The 20,930-nt window shown below is 41.1% G+C and overlaps 2 protein-coding genes across 3 annotated transcripts; both read left to right on the top strand.

Annotated features, from left to right (window-relative positions):
• The first annotated feature begins 1,066 nt into the window (after positions 1-1,066).
• Positions 1,067-8,915, top strand: nbl1 (NBL1, DAN family BMP antagonist). Its single transcript, XM_061785936.1, has 4 exons — positions 1,067-1,383; positions 3,700-3,880; positions 6,517-6,628; positions 8,335-8,915. Exons 2-4 carry the CDS (start codon positions 3,708-3,710, stop codon positions 8,611-8,613), a joined length of 564 nt encoding a protein of 187 aa, XP_061641920.1. The 5' UTR covers positions 1,067-1,383; positions 3,700-3,707; the 3' UTR covers positions 8,614-8,915.
• Positions 8,916-12,327: 3,412 nt separating this feature from the next.
• LOC133484129 (transmembrane protein 88) lies at positions 12,328-20,596 on the top strand. Of its 2 annotated transcripts, XM_061786274.1 has the most exons (4): positions 12,328-12,513; positions 12,892-13,186; positions 14,699-14,790; positions 14,870-17,008. In XM_061786274.1, the coding sequence occupies exons 2-4, from the start codon at positions 12,893-12,895 to the stop codon at positions 15,009-15,011; spliced, it is 528 nt and encodes a 175-aa protein (XP_061642258.1). In that variant the 5' UTR covers positions 12,328-12,513; position 12,892; the 3' UTR covers positions 15,012-17,008. The 2 variants fall into 2 exon arrangements, with proteins under 2 accessions (XP_061642258.1, XP_061642259.1); XM_061786275.1 differs by lacking the exons at positions 14,699-14,790; positions 14,870-17,008 and adding an exon at positions 17,029-20,596.
• The last annotated feature ends 334 nt before the right edge of the window (positions 20,597-20,930 follow it).

Genomic DNA, 20,930 nt, shown 5'->3' with positions numbered 1-20,930 from the left:
TAATTCCCAGGAACTTGAAGGTCTCGACGGTTGACACAAGGCAGCTGGACAACGTGAGGGGCAGCTGTGGCGAACGATGCCTCCTGAAGTCCACGATCATCTCTACAGTCTTGAGCGTGTTCAGCTCCAGGTTGTGTCGGCCGCACCGCAGCTCCGGCCGCTCCGCTTCCTGTCGATATGCAGACGCATCACCGTCCTTGATGAGGCAGATGACGGTGGTGTCATCTGCAAACTTCAGGAGTTTGACAGCCGGGTGCGCTGAGGTGCAGTCGTTCGTGTAGAGAGAGAAGAGCAGCGGAGAGAGGACACAACCTTGGGGCGCCCCAGTGCTGATGCTGGCCTCCCCCAGCCTGACCTGCTGTGTCCTGCCCGTCAGAAAGCTGTAAATCCCAAAAGTGAAAGTGTCCTTTTCAAATCTGCATGTGTTTTGTTATCACACAAAATTTTCCAATACAATATTTGATTGTGAAATGACAGTAAACTGGTGATTTCACAATTAAATTCTAGGAATAGTTCTTTACCGAGTTTGTCAAAGTCTGCATTAAATCCTGCATGAGTGAAAATTTTAAATTTGCATTTAAATAGTATGCTATTGTATTTTTGCGTTTTTTGTTTACATCCATTAAAAAAAAAAATCAGTAACTGTGTGGCGTCAACCCAAATGCCATGATGAAAGTGAAAGTGAAAATTACAGTTAATTACTGTATAATCACAAAAAAAAAATGTTTTACTATATGGTATGTGGTTAATAACTACAATTTTCAGAAATGGCAAACAGGGAGACTATTATACTGCAGATCTACCTTATATGCAGACTGTGTATAATATATAACCACAATATATGGATCGTCTTCACCTGGCCTTTAACTTTGAAATAATAATAATATTTTTTTATTTTTTTTCAAACTGGACTTCCAAGCCCCCCCTCACAGCAGGAGCTCCGTCTGGCTGACTGCGGGCATTTTTACAACCACAGCTTGGAAAGAGCTTTTCAGCGGCTTTCAACTTGGGACTTGGAGGAGGAGGAGGAGGAGGAGAAGAAGGAAAGAAGAAGGGGAGGAAGGGGAGGGACGCTCCGGGCTGATGGAGCCTGACATGAGATCGTCGCGCACGGCACATCTCCTCCTCCTCCTCCTCCTCCTCCTCCTCCTCCTTCTCCTCCTTCCTCCCTTCCTTCCTCGGACCCGGACGCACGCTGCTGCCACTGCCGCTGCCGCCGCCGCTGCTGCTGCTGCTGCTGCTGCTGCTGGATGATGTGACCGCTAAATGACATAGCAGGCTCGGATGTTCCACCGCAGAGCAGGACGCTCTCCTAATTTGCTTTAAACAACCATCAAGACATCATTTTGTATTCCTTGGAGACGGCGACGACGCGTAGCAACGGTAACGCAGCGGGCCGGTACTTTTTCCCGTGTTAATGTCATCACCAGGAGTTCATATTTATTAAGCACACTTTGAGTTCATTCCCTATACGGTGACCTACCAAAGTTCGACGCTAGAAAAACCAATGGCGTGATAAATGAAAAAAAAACCCTTGTTTTTTTTTTTTTTTTAAATCCTAGGAATAAAAATTAACCTCATTATTTTATTTGCTTTGCGATTGTGCTGTTGGGTGCGTCAAAATTAATTAGAAACGAATCATCTTACTATATTTGCAACTACTGTGTTGTGTCGCAGTGTTACAATGGAACCTCCAAAGTCGAACAGACAAAAAAGCCAATCATAACTTGGAGTTAAAACCCAATAAATCTCATGACACTTAAACTCATTGAGCAATAAAAGGCTTGACTTGTTTTGACTTTGACTTTTTTTGTTGTTTTTTTTTGGTTTTTACTTCAAAAGCTGCAGTGTTGGCAAAGTGGAATGTGATGATAACCGTAGAATCCGAAATGGCACTTGACTAGGAAAGCATATTGACCTTACAATTAAGTCTCATGAGACTTAATTTCATTGAGTATTTAAAGGCTTGACTCCCTAGTATTAATTTTTTGCTTTATATCTATAAACCATAGAACCAGAAAAAAATCTGATCGCTCAATAAAACATAACTGTACAATTAATGATCAATAACATACACAAAGAGCATGGAGCTAAATGTACAATGGCTACTAAACTTTATGAAAACGACCAAAGAATCGTCCTAACTAAAGGTGCATTTCATGCATTTTTTTCTATTTTGCAACCAACAGTGTTGCCTCAATCCTTTTCATAAACCACATACCGATGTAACAAACCCAAAGCTCAAGATGCGTGTTAAATGTTGCCTGCCAACGGAAATATTGCTCTGTCCCACAAGGCTATATAAATTCCAGCAATACTTAGAAAACTATCGCTCTGCAAACACTTCCCAGTTTCCTCGCCATTATGTTTCCGTCAGCCGTGTTCAAAATGTATCTGCATCGTACAGTGGCGAACTTGTTTTTATACTTATATGCAAGTGAGGACTGTTAAAATGTTGCATGTCTTATTTTTTTTTTTTAATCCAGGATTGTACATTGTTAAGTAGAGTTCAGTCGTATTTAACTTTTAAGTACAACAAATTTGCATTTCATCTTTTAGAACTGTTTACAAACATTGATTTACTGCAGCTGCCATTTGTATTTAAGTGTTATGGAAATACATTTGAATTGAGTCATTATTGAAGTGCAGTTTTAAAGCAGTGTTAATGTTCACACTGTGCATCCAGTGGTTTATCAAATATAGTTTTTAGGAATAAAACCTCTGCCTCATTTTTTGATGGACACTTGGGCCTACCGTATTTTAATGTTGGTCATGATGGTGATACATTTTTGAGCTGGTACTGGCTGTAAAAAGTTTGGGAACCACAGCCGTAGATTTGATAAATGTTTTATGAATGTGACACTTTGAGCTTGGAACTCACTTCACATGATTTCTTATATGGGAAGATTGTTCTGAAATTAGAACTCAACTATTGTCACTGAACATATTGTTTAGCTTTCCATATTTCACTGCAAATATCATTGCAAGGTATGGTTTCTCAAACCTCAGGTTGTGGGCCCAAAATAGGCAGCGGACAGATTTTTTGGAGTCGTCTATTGTCAGAGTAAAATGCTTTAAGCTGATTTAGTGATCATCAAGCAGGCACACGATATCTTGGCAAATGACTTTTCGATTCATGTTTGTTTTCATAAAGTCATGTCTGTTGTGTTTATTGCATGTGATGTATTTTCAGTATGATGGTTCTGGAACTCCTGCTGTAAGGGATTTGGACTATTATTTTTTTCTACTAACAAGTGCAACACTAAACCCTTTAAGAATCAAATGGGATGGTATTTTACGCATATTTGCATGGGGTTTGCCTGTGTCTGCTTCATAGGAGAGTACCAAAAAGGGCGCAGCAGGAGAAACGTGTTAAAACTCTAGCTTGTAAAGGACTTGACAGGCCGAGGCATTTTTAAAGAGGGAGGTGAGGACAGCATTGCTATTGAGGCCAGAAAGGCTTTCCTTCTTCCAACTGTTGGGCCTTTTTAGGGACAATGTGGGTCGAGTCCACCCTAATGTCCTCCGTGCAACCGGTGATTTACATCATTGCGGAGCATGTCAATGTCAGTTGTTATACTTCGTAAACAGGTCCAGATATCTTCGGAAAGTTCGCAGTGTGTTTGCTTGGGTGAATAAAATCACACCGAACGAGTTTGGTGATGGTTAGTAACACACTACTATGTTGTGCCCGTTTAGGTGCAGTCATGTGGCAGACCATTCTCATTTGCTACGGCCTGTTTGCACTGTATGCCACGGCACCGCCCGCACACATCAACCGCCTGGCGCTGTTCCCTGACAAGAGTGCCTGGTGCGAGGCCAAGAACATCACACAGATAGTCGGGCACACTGGATGTCAGCCTCGCTCTATTCAAAACAGGTCAGAATGAGACCCCCCCCCCCCCCCCCCCCCCCGTCCTCTGTGTCCTTCCTCGCCTCTATCTTGTGATCTCGTCATACTGTTTTAAACAAGTCATATTTCAGTGTCCTCCACAAGCTGAGGTCGACTATTTTCTGAAAGGGCTTTTAGGAAACAAACAGCAACAGAAACAAATGAAAAGCCTCATGTCCATTGCAGTATATTGTTGTATTTTGCAAGCTCATTGTCTTTTACTGCTGCTCTGATGCTCCACATAAAACTGCTTCCAGCAGAAGCCAGCAAAATCCTATTGAAGTCATTTTGAATATGCTAACCATTTACCACGTGCAGTGACATTTGTATATACCAAAATGGTGGGCACCAACTGCTTTGCTAAGGTAATCTACAAACCAGGAGAATATTCTCTCCTAGTGTCTGACAAATATCCTTTGTGATTCATTATAAAACTTAACAAAGGAATTAAAATTGTGTTATAAAGTGTCTTCGCAAATAGTGTGAGTGTTTATTTCCTGAACTGAAGATTGGGGGAGACATGTATTCAATGATGCGTTTTTGGAACAATTTTAGCGATTTAAAAAAAAACAAAAAAACATTTATGTCAAGAGAAACTTCTTGTAGAAAGTCTGCATTGGGGTAATAATTTCATGTGAAACGAGCGGCTTATTTTGTCTTCATTTCAGGAGCAAATAAAACAGGGTTGACAAAATGCTCATCACGGAGTGAGATACAGCTCTGGTTGACAGACTTCAATTTATACAGTCCAAGATGAAGTCATAACAAGGATGCTTTTGTTTTGAGAGCTATGTGCGGCATAACAATCACACACTCGTATATCGACAAAACTATACGTGGCCTTGTGAGGCTCGAGGCTGGAAAACAGGAACGTCACTCATATTAAAACATCATAAAGAGTGCATAAATGCAATAAACAGAATAATACATGAAGCTTATCGATGAATGTTCTTTTGAAATTTGAGGTTTAGAATTTGTTTCTATGGAAATGACTAGTTTTAAGAATAGAATACCATTTTTGCAAGTCACTTCATTGGTCAGTGCAAATAAATTACATTAGCAACACTATTAGTGCCAAATAATGAAGGAAAAAAAGTAATTCAACTAATAAACGCAGTGTATGTGAATACTGTGTATAGAACAATATTTCCTCAATAGTGTCCATTGCAAAAGTTCTCATCATATCCCAATGAATCACAAATAAAAGCCTCTCCAAAAAGACACGTCCCTTATCCCGTCCGCAAAAAACAGGTTGAAATTAGTTTACCGATGCAATTGTTCACACGCGTACATTTAAAGTTAACGGCGGAGCCCATTTCAACTCAGATGCTAACCAAAACAGCAGCACCGACGCACATAAAAAGTCAAATTCGGGTCTTATCAAGCATTGTAAAGGTGTTCCATTCGCAGTACTGAAGATGATCTTACGTTACATGGAGATCGCTTCTTTAACTGCGACTAGTATACTTTGACGTGTAATCAATCTGCAATGCTGTGTGCGTCCATGTTTATGTAGGGTGGAGTTACACAACTTATCTGCTCCACTCAGTTTGGTTATTTACTTTGAAACTGTAGTTTCACTAGACATCTATTGTATTAAACCAGCAATATTGTTTACTATTATTCAAGAATGCATTCCCTAGCAGAGTGTTTACCAACCTTTATTGAGCCAAAGCGCATACAATATTTTATATTAGAAAAATCTCACAACACACGACCAAACAAATATGTAGGTACTGTAATAATGATTATCTTACCTCGATTTACTCACAAATGTACTCAGTCTAAACTATGGGCCTGTTTAGTTGAATACGGCTGATATACTGGCAGGAAGAAACACAGAAGGAGAATTTAAATGGTATTTGTTGGACCAATTCAGTGAAATAGGATCATTTCCTACAGTACAGTGGTTGGAAATTACTTTCCTAGCAAATTCCCCCGAAATAGATTGACGTAAAAAAACATCCCAGACCACGATTCTCAGCCGCTGTGCCACGGCACAATATTGAGTGAGATCATAAGGTGTTCAGTTGGTGTTCATTATCCAACTTCCCTTAATTCGTTCCAAAAGCATTTTTTTTTTTTTTACTGTACAAATAATGTATATTTGTTCATCTATGAATTAACACATACGCTGCCATTGACGTCTTTAGAAGTCAAATATCCATGTTAACTGGGAAGGCTGGCAGTGAAGCGACATATTGTAACAGGCAAAACAATTCGATGCTCTTCCACTAGATGGCAGAAGGTACAATTAAGCTGCCACGAGATTTTTCCCGGACAGTATGTGCCTTGGCTCAATGTAGTTTGGAAAACACAGATAGATTGCTAGCTAGCTAGATAGATAGCTAGATAGATGTAGATTTTTCCAGTATCGCCACAATAAAAAAAAGGCAACACCACAAAGCAAAGCTGGCATGCCAAATACCAAATTATGAATATTATTAAAGATGTGAAAAATATAAACTATTGAACTTGGTTTAAAATGATCTTAAACGTGACCAATATCGTCATGTAGAGTGATGTGATTTCAGTGAGCTCTGTTTCCTTTTTCTGTCACACATGGATGCGTTGGCCGTGCATCTGAATGTGACGCGGGATAATGGCCTGTGTCCTCCTTGCAGAGCTTGTCTGGGCCAATGTTTCAGCTACAGCGTCCCCAACACATTCCCGCAGTCCACTGAGTCTCTGGTGCACTGCGACTCCTGCATGCCTGCACAGACTCAGTGGGAAGTGGTAAGAGTTATTGCATGTTTGTTAGCTCACGGAGCAAGCGGACTTTTTGGTATTCTCACCCAAAAACACAACTTCCAAACAAGCGCTGTTCATGACTCAACGACGTACATATGACAACGGTGCATTTCTTCCTATGCTTGTTGACAATGTTAAGTCCATGTTCCACAAGCGTCTACAGTTCATTGTACCTCTGAGGCAGGAATCCAGTCTCGCGACAACAAAGGCTTTGGAGAAAGCACTTTGGAGGGACGCCATGTAGACTAGGCGGGTGGGGGCACAGGTGAGGTCACCTCATGTTACACTGGAAAATATTGCATCTTTTACAAAGAACAGACACCTGGTAGAGTAGTCACTTTGCTCCTCGTGTTGAGTGTGTATGTGTGTGTGTGTGTGTGTGTGTGAGAGAGAGAGTGTGTATCTGGGAGAGAGAGCGAACGAGTCCAACTCAACTGACTTTTAATCATCTTCAAATGGATGTTTGTGTTCGTGGTTATGATTATTGTTCCATGACTTTAAGTGGAGCTGGAAATAACAAAGTCAGAGCTCATGAAAGAGGATACCACTCACAGTTGTTTTGGTCCTCATGCTCGAACTTGATGAAACTGCTGAATGATCATTTTCAATGCACAATCCAAACAGTGAGGGGACGTTGTGTGAGGTCTGGAGCACAAGTTTAGCTTGTGCAACAGTAAGATTCGCCGGGAATTTATGCAGCGGGAACTTTCGAAGTTGACCGTCCCAAAAGTGGTCAAATTTGTTGCACAAAATAAATGCCTCGAATGCAGTGGCGGCTGGTCAATAGAGGGCGCTAGGGCACCGCCCCACCGTTCAGCCGAGTCACCTTGAATCAGACAAAATTAATGAAAATATTCATGAAAATATTGCAAAATATATGTATATCTATTTTTAAATTAGCAAGATAAATAGTTTACAGTTAATGATGAGTACAATTGTTCCGGTTTGGGGTGAAAAAAAGTTTAACCATTGACGCTCATTAAAAGTTGGACACGCACAGTTGATCCTGTTTTTGTAGAAGAGAAAGGAGCATGGTGGGGCATTAAATTCCAATTATTGCTGATATTTCATGCCGAGGTGTACACGATCAGATTGTGTTCTCTGTTGACATGTCCGGTCGTCAAGCGTGGCAAAGTGCACTTGCCAGCTGGACTTGCTATTTATTTATTTGAAGTTTTTCACGTCGTCTTACTTCTGCAAATTGAAAAGCAAGTTTTGTAACATTGGTTGCTAGCTTGCTAACTTGGCTTCATGACCTTCGGGCTGGTCGAAAGGTGCTTTTGAAAATCTCCCTCCGAACCGTTCGATAACTCACAACGCTTGTTGGAATGTGCTCAACATTGTCATTCTCAGAGTAGAGTTAGGGCGTCAGATTGAATTTCGGAACGCACCGCATACACGCCGCTGCAGCCATGCGTGCCGCCATCTTGGCTTGCATTAGCACTACGGCTCACTGCTTCGCCACATTAGTAAATGAGAAAAAAAAGAGAGTGCATGCCTACGAAGCGAATGGGACACATGCAAACTGAACCGACACAGTCGAACCGACGTTTGACATTCCATCCCTCATATATATATATATATATATATATATATACATACACATTTGTTTGTGCGCTGCTAAACTGTGATGTACTGTTATGCATTTACCCGCACTTTTCTGAAAGCAGTTTGTGTTTATGTACGCACAGGTGACTCTGGAGTGCCCAGGGAATGAAGAGACTCCTCACGTGGACAAGTTGGTAGAGAGGATCTTCCACTGCAGCTGCCAGTCCTGCGGTAAGGAAGGCGCCCAGGAAGGTGCCATGATGCAGCTGTATCCGGCAGACAACAGCCTGGACGCTCCGTCTTTACCCGACACCCTGAGCGAGACTAACTCTCACCCACCACCCCGTTCAGACAAACACTCCAAGCACGGCCACACACTCGCAGGCCATCACCCTCTTCCACACACGTCAAACGGAGGGTAGGGCTTACCCATCCCGCCGCTCCGTTCTCCTACGCTTTGCATCGTTCTTAATGCGTAGTGTTGCAGAAGCACTTTGAAGATGTGATTCACTTTGTCTTAAAAGCTGCAAACGCATTTACAAATTCATTTTATCCATTGTTAATAGATTCAAATCATATTAACACATGAGCCTATAAATGCACTGCTTTTGTTTCCTGATAAAATATGTTTGTTGTATCCAGACACAACCATAGTCTGTTGATGAACTGTGGTAGCTACCTTTTATCTGCAATGATTACAATAAATTACAAAATTGTTGTGATAGCTGCATTTGATTCATTTTGACATGACCTTGGCGGAGTGACAATTTGGTGGCAGAAAGTAAACTTACGCCTGCTGAGACCGCTGGTCTAACATGATTTTGGTGACTTTGATTGGAGTGCAGGCAGACATCGATTACGAGTGCAGCAACACAGGTAGACAGAATAGAGCAAGACTCACAAGCATAAATTCTTTATCCTCTGTGAAAAATGACTACTTTTACTGCAGCTGACTGAGTCACTTCCAAACTCTACTTCGATTGTGCCTGCATGACTGTATTATACTGCCCCCGGTGAGAGGTTGCACACACCAGAAGGAGCCGCAATATGATGCACAAACTGTTTAATGCTTTACATACTATTTAATTATGTTATTACTATAAGTTTTTATAAACTACACTAGTATAGAGCATGGTCACTTTTATCTCAGGCCACCACTGCAGAGTGGTTTTAAAACATTAATAGCATGATACGCACCAGTCAGACTCACTGTGATATGATCAACAATTCTCTGAAATGGGTTATTAAGTTTTATATAATTGTTTAAATTGTGACATTTTAAAGAATGGGAGGTGCTGATGTTCTATAAAGGGGAGGCTCACTGTCCACACTTTGCAAGCCCGGATGGAAGACATCCTAAGAGGTCACATTTATGGGTCACCATGAACACTAGTTAGACATGATGTTCTTCAAATCAGGAACAGCACATGCTGCCTAAATGACTGCCTAATCTTTGCTCGAAGGCCTCAATCAGTCCCCATCATCTATTCCCGGATCCTCTCTTCTGTTTCTCGTCAATTCTGTTCCTGTAGACTACCCTTTATCTTTCCCTTTTTCTTCTATGTAATTCCATTTGAGCAGCGATGGACCGACTGCACGACAAATTGATCTCCTCCTTATCTCACGGCTACATAGCTGACCGACATAGATTCGGACGTCACAGGTTATTGTATCAAAAGATGAGACGAAATGCGATGTTGTGTGGCTCCAAATGGTATCCCCTTGGAGTGCGCCATGGCAACGGTAATCCTTGCGATATCGCTTTTCATTGGAAAACCAATGCAATAATGTCACTCAAGGAATAGTTTGCGTAAAGGATTATTGGTAGCCTCTGCAAGGGGGTTGTAACATGTAAAGTTTATCAGGCCTGTGAGTGGTCACTGGAGTACAATTTCGGCCATGTTTCCAGGTCCAATTTAATAGTGGTGGTTGTAAACACAAAAATAAAATAGTGGCAATATTTGTGTCCAAAAAATACTCTGTTAATAGTCACATTTCAACTCCTTTGCACCAGTCTTTGCACATTTTTAGCAATTTTTTTTAAACATGTAACGTATAATATATTTAGAAACAAATCTCTGAATTCATACATCCCTTCCCTCCCTCCCTCCAGAAAGGCCACCCCCCCATCAACTTTACATTAAAGCTCAATGTCATCAGACCTCTTTTGAAAAGCCTCTACCCTGGATCCAGAAGTCCTAGCCAACTACAAACCCACAGCAAATATTCAATTTCTTTCAACAGCTTCGGGAACAAGTGCAATAACCTCTTCGAAACGTTTCAGTCTAGTTTCCGCTCAGCCCACAGCACGGAATCCGCTCTGCGGTCGATGCGACAAATGACCCGCTGATGGCGGCAGATGCTGGTTCTCCATCATTACTGCTCCTCCTAACCACAGCATTTGGCCACATTATCCCACTAAAGCGCCCGTGCAGCACTAATCGACTACCACACTGCGGTCGGACCTCGCCGGGAGAAGTGTACATGTAACGCTAGAAGCTACGAAGCCTTAAGAACTCAAAATGCAGGACAGAGCTGCAAGAATCCTGACGAGACAACGAAAACAGGAACACATGACCCCTGCCATCTTGCACTTACTTCAACGGCTGCCCATTACCCCGCAGGGTTGAATACAAAATCCGGCTGTTAACACATCTCTGTATCCATGGCAATGCCCCCCCTTGTCCCCATCCACACGCACCCTCTTTTCCAAAAATACCTTCAACCCCCAGGTCCAATCTACGGCCAATGGTTGATTGGGCCTTCTGCTTTTTCTCGCTGGTGCGATGCTCTCCCTGACCACCTGAGGACACTCAAATACTTAGAGACTTTCAAAAAGGAACTAAAAATCTACCTTTTCATTGAAGGGGAGATTTGCATTGTTAAAGCTGCCAGCAAGATGTGAACGTAGCCAGGAATGATCGTTGGATGGGTTATACAGTAGATACATAAGGTCGGCGGACATATTTAAGTCACCAGCAGTTTTCACGAGATCATTCCACATTTAATAAGGTTCAATGCTCCAGTAATGCATGAATCGCTGCATCCTCTTCTGCATAAAGAGACGTCTCCATGCGAGACTATTGCGTCACATTTAAAGGGAATGAGAGGAGCCGCTTCGATTGGAGTGGATTGAAGAAGTCGGCTGTGAACACACCCACACCAGTGCAGATGTCCCACTTTTAAATACGCTGATGTACGCCGGCCCACCAAATTACCAACACCCGGTCTAAAACGCCTCCTCGCAGAGTTACGGCAGTCCTGAAAATAGAGCCCTAAATGTTATTGGGTTGAAGTTTTATTTTTTGGAACCTACAATGAATTAAAAATCAAAAAGAGGTGATAAACTCATGTGTCGAGAAGAAATGTTGCTAATTCAGCATCATTTCTGACTTCGCTCAGCTGTCTGCCTCAGGCTATATTATGTAAATTAGCAGAACTCTAACATCACATTTTTTGGGGGGGGGGAAGTGGCAGATAACAAATCATTACTTGTTTGTATAATTTCACACTTGATGATTGGAAAGGCACACCAGAGTACCAACTAATACATGTCTGGTCCAACACATACACTTTACAGTACTAGTGTATATACTGTACATTTGTGTTACAGAAATCTCTCTCGAAAATACTGTGCAGAATGTGCCATCCATGTAGAAAATCCATCAATGACCTCTTATCAGTAAGAACATTTGCTCAACAAGCTCCAATCTGAAAACAACAACAACATGCTTTTAGTGATGCAAAGCCGAGCAGAGTTTATCCGACTTGGTTGGATAACTTGCTTGACTGATTTTAAAAGCACTCTATTCATTATGTTATTTGCCCTGCACATTGTAAATACTCAACTTAGCTCTTCCATTTAATGGTATTTTTTTTTAGGTTAGTTTTTTTAGTGAAGCTTTATTATTATTATGATTTTATTATTTTAAATCGGTTAGGTTTGTTTCCAGTTTGCCTTTAAAAAGGTGCTAAAGCTTGACGGATACATTCACTGGTCGAATGATCAAACTTAACAGAGCATATCATTTTCCAAAAAGTTGTAAAAACACAAGGCTGGAACTAAATGGTTCAATAAAAGTACACATCATAAATCATTTGCCATGACGGAAATGATCCATGTGGGGAGGGGAACAAAACAAAAACTACAAACCTCCTTTGGCCACGTGAGCGTGCGTGCGCTGCTCGCGCACGCGGGCTCGGGTCGCGCGCCCCAACGAGCCCAAAGTGTCCACGCGCTCCGCCGTCGCCTCAACCGGCAGCTGATTTTTCTCCAGCACCTCATTTGAAAACTTGTCTGCAGCAGCCTCACACACTTGCAGGTAGGCAGCATTTACTCCCTGATGCCACTTTACATCCGCACCTAATTGTTGCTATAGAAATAGAAAATGTTACCAAAGGATTATAAAGTGTGTTATAATGAAGCGCTAGGCTATACGTGAATGCGTTCCTGAGCTTGTAATCTCGTTTGCAGTATGTGCATGTTCTGCACGTTTAAGATTACAATGGATTCTCTGCAATGATAAAAGGATTGATCAATAGGGTGTGTGTGTGTGTGTGTGTGTGTGTGTGTGAAAGCTATAGGATGCTTTTTGGCATTTAGTCTAATGACTTTCTGACGATCAGGAATGGGGTGGGAAGGGGATAATGATCTGATCTGATAATGATAATAGTCTTATGGGACTGTACCTTCCTCTCAGGATGTGTGGCACGGATGTTGACCTGGACGACGAAGGCTCAGTCGAGGAGGAGAGGGAGGAAGACTTGTGGATGGGCGAGCGAGTGAAGATGCTGCCCCCTCCTGTGGCCCACAGCCAGAGTTCCGCGTGGGGCAGCCGGAGGAGCGGGTCGGGCTGCGTGGTGTGCGGGGCGGCTCTGGTCCTTTGGAACGTGTGTGTGCTCCTGGCTGGTGCTCTGCTCCTGACGCTGATCTTCTCCTTGGTGCTGCTGCCCGCAGTGGTGCTGCTCTACGTTGGATTCCTGTGCCATTCCAGGGTGAGTTGATTACGACAGTTACAGGAGCGCAGTGCTTGGAGCCTCGAGATACAAGTTGAATATGTTCTATGAGCACGCTCTTATCTCTCATCATCTTTCCACATTGAATTTCCCCATTTCTAGTTCTCTCACGCTCTTTTCTCATGTACAGTCAGGGGCGTCGAATCGGGGAGAATAGGGGACCATTATTAGAGTCTTGGATGTTTGCATATTCCAGGCGAGTCCACCGACACAATGGGTGACTGAAATAGGTGATTTGTGGTTGCCATGGCAATGACAAACATTGAGTCTCGGTGTCTCATCTTCCTGTGAAGATCTACAGTCATGCCCTTGAACAAGCCAACCCCGCCCTGCACGTGACCATTGCAGATATTATATTTCACTACTGTATGGCAGCGTGGACAATAAACCGAAAATAGTCTGCTCAAAATAATCAAGTGAGCGCATAATAATCACGGTGCAAGTCAATCACACTTCTGAAATATCGACCTGTCGAGCGAGGAAGCAAAAAACGACTGTGAATCAATTTGAGCTCCGATAGTAGCGTGAGGCACTGACTGCACAGTGTCCTGGTGGTGAGCGCGTCTGCCTCACAGTTCTGAGGAGGATTTTTTTTTTTTCTAGATACTCGGCCTTGCTCCCCATTACAATGAAATGCATTTTGTATTCATTGAACACTCTAAATCACTGGTTCTCAACTGGTGGGGCTTTGGGACCCACCATCACAAGCCCTGACCCAAATCGAGGAACATTTTCAACATCTCTTATGTATTTAATAAAAACATGTTGCAGTTTGAACCCGACATGTGACAAAATATCACAGTGTGCCAATAGATGTAATGTTCAGATTTAATGATGAACAACAACAAAAGTGTGCAACGGTAGAGACAAAAATATCTCTCTCAAGTGGCTGGATTTTAATTTTAAAAATAAATAAATAAATAAATAAATAAATAAATAAATAAATAAATAAATATGCAGCAGTTATTAATCCAAACACTAAATATATTCATCAGGGTGACATTAAAAAACACAAAGCAATTTAAGTATATTAAAAAATGGTTTTGTTCATTTAACTTGTAATTAAATGGCTTGTCAGCATTCCCCTCTTTTGTCTTTAATATCAAAAAATCCATATTTCATGCAGTCTATGTCATACATGCGTTTAGCCATATTGATTGTATAATTATGACAATAAAATGGCGGGATTCCGTTAGCATTACATGGCATCGTCGCCACCTTCTGTTTCGGAGTGTGTATAGCCGGCATTTTGTAAACTTTTCCCCAGACCCCGAAACGGTTCAGTAACCCAACCGGTCGAGAATCACTGCTCTGAATTGTCCGTAGGTGCGAATGTGCCCTGTGATTGGCTGGCGACCAGTCCAGGTGTCTACCGCACTTCTTGCATAAATCAGGCGGAGGAGGTTCCAGCTCACCCACGACCTAGTGAGGCCAAGTGCTATAGAAAATGGATGTAAATGGTTGGATGGTAGCATCAGGTGTTATCTGCAGCCCACAGGTAGTGAAGCTCCTGCAGGATGGCACATCCATAGTGTCAAGAGCGTGGAGGAAATACCCGGCCGGCAAGAGGGCGGTAAACCAAGGTGAGGTCCAAAGGGTTTTGGATTTGGGGCTTTGGGGCCCATCACGTCAATGCTGAAAATTGAAAATACTATTTTCTAGGCGGACCCTCAGTCACGTGCCCATGGAATCGTCATCACCCGCCACCTTATGGCGCCCTGTTATTCACTCATATGTGACTGGAAAAGCACTGCCGGAGCCCTACAAATTGACCTCCAGCCGGCCACTCGTGTTCATGCACTAATTGTGTAGGGAATCATAATTGCTGCTTGAAATCATGAATAAATAATGTATAATTACTAAAGAGCGGGACAAGCTAATTTAACCTGTTTTAAAAGTCCATTTACCATAGCCTGGATGAGTGACAATCTAAACAGACTTTTCTTGTCCTCATTAGGACTTGATTTATTTTCGAAAACCAGCTCTAGTCAATTTGGCCCAATTACGGGGCTAATTGTCAAAGTTCCCAAATCGGAAGGAACAATCCAATGCTGATGCTGAAGAATGTTTCTGTCTTTTACAAGTCTCCAAAATATGAACTATTGTCATTAGCAGCAAACCAGCCTCCTTGCAAATGAGTTGGCAATTGAGCGAATTGTGGTGACTTTAATTGCAGCTAGACTTCCTGCCTCCTTACGCACAGCTCGCAGCCGCTGTGACGCTCACTGTGAACTATTCAGGCAGGCAAAGTGCAGTATGGGAGCAAAAGCATCAATCCATCCGTCCATTTTCGATAGCGCTTGTCCCCGGAAAATAGGTTCGCGGACTTCCTGTGTACCCTGCGGTAACTAGCGTATCAATGGGTTGATGACACGATGATTTGAACCCAAACTAAAATGTTGTTTTCTTTATGGCTGGTGTCTTTGGACAAAAAAATGAATATATATTGCATTGTCATTTAATTGGTCAAATATAATTTAATTGGTCAAATATAATTTAATATATGTTTGGTTCTTTGTCCCGGTCTCCTGCTATAAGGTTCACCCATTTATCCGAGCCGAAAGGAAGTGCTTCGACTTGTTTTGCCGAATGCTTCGGTAGGTTGCACATTCAGTGGACCACCTGCGGATTTTGTTTGTTGTTGTTTTTTTCTTTTGGGGAGGGAACCAACCCCCCAAATACTTTTTGGCAATATACATCCCTGCTTATTCAATAATCTTTTAGGTTTATAAAAAAAAAAAAAAACGTTTTTTTTTCCATTATAACGGCCGTCAATGACCTGCAGATCTTCGCTATTCGCAGACAGGTCTGGTCCCTACCTCTGTGAATAGGAGGGGTCCTCTGTATATTCTGTTAGGGTCTGGGATGAGCTGGATCCCAGCTGACTTTGAGCAGGAAGCGGGATACATTCTGGACTGGTCGCCAGTCATTCACAGCAAACTATTGGCACTCACATTTCCACCAATGGACAATTTAGAACAGGGGTGTCAAACTCATTTTTGTCACGGGCCACATTGTAATTACAATTTCCCTCAGATGGCCGTTATGACTGTGAAACCACAAAAATCTTTATTACGCATGAAATTTATAAACTAGTTTTAGAATCAGAAATCAGGGGTAATGAGTTTTTCAACTATTGTTCATGTTTGGTAACACAAAAACGCTTGCAATATTTCAACGTTGTCATTGATGATATATGAAAATTTAAAAATTTCCAGCCATCAAATTCTAAATTAATGTTTATTTGCTGAAAGCAATAAAGTTTATCAGTTTGAACATTAAATATCTCACAATCAGAATCAGATCAGAATTGACTGTCTGTTGTCGTACTAGAGCGGCTCCAATTACCGGAGACAAATTCATTGTGTGTTCTTTGGACATACTTGGCAAATGAAGATGATTCGGATTCTGATCTTGTCTTTGTAGTGTATTCAATTAAATATATAGGTTGAACATGATTTGCAAATCATTGTATTCTGTTTTTATTTATGTTTAACACAACGTCCCAAGTTTGGGGTTGTAAAATGTTGACTGCCTCATCATCTGTCATCTGTGTGTGTGTGTGTGTGTGTTGTGTGCGTGAGTGTGGAGTTCACCATCACCGTCATTGATTGACAGCTCAGAGTTGGTGCCAACCCTGAGACACTCGCCTCGTCACACTTCACTGCCCGCATGACGTCTCTCCTTCACAAATATGAACACAAATGCATTCACTTATAGCAGTAACTAGCCAAAAAAATCATTTCACCAGAGGCTCCACTCAGACCCTCTTCCAAGGGCCCCATGTGGACTTTTACGCCCTTCCCCGTGTGTCTTCACAGATCCTGGACAGCTCGTCGGGCATCTGCAATTACCTTGACGACAACAGCTGCTCGGCCCTCATCATCCTGGGCTTTGTAATGATGTCGCCGCTCGTGGTTGTGGCGGCGGCGGTCTTCTGCGGCCTGCTGCGAAGGTTTCGACTCCTGCTTCTCATTCAGCCAATCAGTCGCGCACGGTACAGAGGGAGGCTAATGGACTGGGTGGGCAGCGTCCACGCTTGGGTCTGATTGCTGCATTGAGGTGGTGGGGGGAAAAAAAAGGCCTGGCATGTTGAGTCTAAAGTAGCCTTTTCTTACCTCATACATTCCCAACCTTTACTGAGCTAAGGCACATGCTTTACAGTAAACACAAAAAGCATAGCTTAAATTGTTTCGTGGCCACACTTGTAACCCAAAACACCTGTACCTCAAATTAAATCAACTTTCCATTGAAAAGAATGGAAACGACATTAATCTGTTCCACCCCCCACCCCCAAAATTTTACAAAAATGTTTGGAATGTTTTTTAAGATGAAAAATGGGACTCTATAATATATTACTTGGTAACAACATCCAAAGTTAGCATAAGTAAGTAGAATGTAAAGAATTAAAGAGTTTGTGGGTCATGAATAATTTATTGGGGCTCTTTCGGGTGTGCGTGACTTGGCCAGCTGGGGGCAGTCTAATACAGTGAGGCAGACACACGCGAAGAAGACTTTCACAACAACTCTAAGCAGCACTATTAGTTGTTTTTTTGCAGAGGATAAAGAATATATGCGTGCGAATATTGTTATATTGTCTGTCTATATGTGTTGCTGCACCATTTGTGTTCAAATATCTGTGTTTTTTTTGAAGTGTTATAACACTGCCACATAGATGTTATTTGTTAGCCTCGCTATGACTTTCCCTGTTCCCATTAAGCTAGCAGACTTTGAGGCAAGGTTATGTGTTTGTTTTAACTACACAAGATGTCATTGTTTACTGTTTAGATTGACAGCAAACTTCTCATGTCTCACAAAACACACAATTCGAGTCACTCATATCCCAAGTCACCACTGAATACTGAAATAATGATGATCTCGTCTCAATGGACTCCCAAATTGACTTACTCAGTGTGAAATGTGGGCCTGTTTAGTTGAACATAACGCTACTATTGTATTGTAAATACAATACAATAATACAATAAAATTGTAAGTGGAAGGACAATTAACTGTTCTATGTCGCTGACAAAGATAGATGAACAGAGGCACAAATATGACTATAGGTGTTGATTGACACTGTCAGATATTGTTTGACATTTTATTGTTGTTGTTTTTTTTTGCTGTGGTTGTAGATTGCTGTGGTGTAGAACTGCAAGAGTAATTTAGCTACATGAAAGTGTCAGTATATTACAAATGCTCGCTTTTTCTTCAGCTTTTTGTGACCTTTAGTGGAATATTTATTCCAATGTTGTTCAGAGAAGAAAAAAGGCTCAAAGTTACATTGAAATCAGCAAAACTGCAGTGTCACTTGTTTTTAGAGGATTGTTTTATTGTTGTGTTCAGTGTTTTTTTATTTTTACATTTTTTTTTAGGTGGTTTGTTTTTCATGTACAAAATCACCTAATGTAGCCTTTTTAGTAGTCATGCCTTGTACTGTATGAGGGAGGCTCTAAAGATACATAGTACAACCACAATTAGAAAACAAAAGTTGCCAATATGATAGTGAGTGTAATGGCTGTTTAGTGGGAGCCTAGTGCTTAAGTTTAAATTTGTGTTTAAATTTGATCTTCAGATTGTTATGCTTCATTCTGCCGTCGAGTCGTTTACTTTAATGTTATTGTTATCTAGGAGGTATACAAGAACCAGAATGACTGTAATTACTGTATGCTGTACAGATACGGTAAAATGTCTGACGATTTTAAATTGTACTTATTATTTTAGTACCAGGAGTGGAAAATCATTTTTTGCTTATTGCTTGTGCCAAACCACACAAACACACATCGCCATAGTGAGTATTCCCATTAATAAAGATATACTCTGCAGTATTTTTTTTTGTAATGTGACCTTTTCCCCCTATAAAAATGTTAGTTGATTAAATCCAATTGAGTGATTGCTTTACATTTAACTCAGACAACACACACTCAAAAAAGACAATGTGGGTCCACTATGTTCTCATTACTGTAATCAATTTGAACAATATACCCGCATGCGCAGAACAAGTGAGATAATCAGCTAATCAGGATGAAATGGCCTACGTCCATCGTGGTGATGTTTATGGGCCCCTTAATCAGATGAGCTTTGTTCTTATTGACAAATACATCATTTAGAACGATTACCACATTGCACTGCGGCCATGTTAGCATAATAATAAGCTTGACATGTTCAATGTAGAACTTTATTGTTGATCAAAATTATATGGCGTCGGACAATATTGCGCTGACATGTAATTGGGTTTGGCATTGAAAATGCCCCGTCAGAGAGAAAGTTGTTTATATTCATCCACATCATTAGGTACACCTGCTCAATCGAATAACATCCAAGTCAAGCTCTGTCGTGGAAAAAAAACAAATGTAACACTGTAAAATTATTTAAAAACATAACCTTTAATAGTGTAGAACTGCATGTTCAGAGAAATATAATGTATAAATCAATAGGAACCTTTCCCAGTTAGAGACAGTTACAAATTAATTTTTTTTTTTCGCGGTCCAACCGAATGATTAAAATAAAAAAACAAGTACCCGTAAAGGCGACGTTTGCAATTTTCAAAGAAATCACTTGTCCCCTTGTTTATTGCAGGGGTTCCGTTCTGGAGTAAAAGTCATTCAAAAGTGGTTAGAATGTTTATTGTTTTGAGTTATTCAAATTAGATGTTTATTTTGTTTTGTTTATTACATTAGTAGTGTAGTTAGAGCTGTGTGTTGGCTATTGAGCGAAGTTTGCATGGCCTCAAGCTGCTACGCCCATTTAAAGACTTCCTGGTAACATGCATCTCATTTTCATGACTTCCCCCCTAGAAGTATTCCTACTGCATCAGGCAGGACTATTCTTCTGCTTTATGCTCCGTGGTTAAGGCATTACATCAACGAAAAAACATTTCTGGTTTGATTTTGTGGTAACGAGTAACGAAGATGGTTCGGGGAAATATATCGGAGTAATACATTTTAATTAGGAAAGGGCGAAAAGTGAAAGTTTCCAGAAATATAAATAACAAAGTACAGCTATGTGAAAATTCTACTTAAGTGCAGTGACAAAGTATTTGGATGTTACACTGCAAGACTGTATTTGTTACCAAAGCTGTGGACCAAGCAACAAAAGAAAAACTAGTTCAGTACTGTGCCCGTCTGAATATGAAACAACCCTTTAAAGAACACACTGACAATTTACCAGCCCACGCATTTTCACTAGAACAATGTTCCAACTTGAAGTGACTGAAATAATGGCTGCTCCTGTATGCGCGTGTTAAGTGTGTCAAGTGTGTACGTTAATATGAGGCGAACGCGTCACAGCCGCGCTGAGTCAAAAGGATATTTCCATTTGAAGAACAATGTTCAATATGGATGGAATAATCGCAGCGTATGAAACAGACTGCATTGCTTCAATTTTGATTGTTTCATCACTGCCCATGCAAGAAGTGTTTTTGTTTTGTTTTTGTACTTTTGTGTAAAAGCCCTTTTGTACTTTTTTCACGTCTATCGTCATAAAATAAACAATAACATATAATCAGGCTTGGGGAGTAATGGATTACATATAACGGCGTTACATAATTAGGATGCAAAAAAAGGTAACTGTATTCTACAGTTAGAGAAAAAAAAACAATTTACAAATGACAGGGACATTTAGACTAATATATATAATTGATTGATAGTTTATTTTGGAATATATGGTATTGGGGTAATCCAAAAAGTACAACCCCAATTCCAATGAAGTTGGGATGTTGTGTTAA

Source organism: Phyllopteryx taeniolatus, chromosome 9, assembly GCF_024500385.1.
Source record: "Phyllopteryx taeniolatus isolate TA_2022b chromosome 9, UOR_Ptae_1.2, whole genome shotgun sequence".
In the NCBI taxonomy this organism is placed as follows: Eukaryota; Metazoa; Chordata; class Actinopteri; order Syngnathiformes; family Syngnathidae; genus Phyllopteryx; species Phyllopteryx taeniolatus.
Note: the sequence above shows the minus strand (reverse complement) of the source record. Positions and strands in the feature narration are given on the sequence as shown.

What these genes read in the sequence shown, in the direction of transcription:
- nbl1 (XM_061785936.1), top strand. Translation starts at nt 3,708, where the DNA reads ATGTGGCAGACCATTCTCATTTGCTACGGCCTGTTTGCACTGTATGCC. An exon ending in CCTCGCTCTATTCAAAACAG is followed by an intron (nt 3,881 to 6,516) that starts GTCAGAATGAGA and finishes TCCTCCTTGCAG; the next exon opens with AGCTTGTCTGGGCCAATGTT. An exon ending in CACAGACTCAGTGGGAAGTG is followed by an intron (nt 6,629 to 8,334) that starts GTAAGAGTTATT and finishes ATGTACGCACAG; the next exon opens with GTGACTCTGGAGTGCCCAGG.
- LOC133484129 (XM_061786274.1), top strand. Translation starts at nt 12,893, where the DNA reads ATGTGTGGCACGGATGTTGACCTGGACGACGAAGGCTCAGTCGAGGAG. An exon ending in GATTCCTGTGCCATTCCAGG is followed by an intron (nt 13,187 to 14,698) that starts GTGAGTTGATTA and finishes TGTTATCTGCAG; the next exon opens with CCCACAGGTAGTGAAGCTCC. An exon ending in CAAGAGGGCGGTAAACCAAG is followed by an intron (nt 14,791 to 14,869) that starts GTGAGGTCCAAA and finishes ACTATTTTCTAG; the next exon opens with GCGGACCCTCAGTCACGTGC.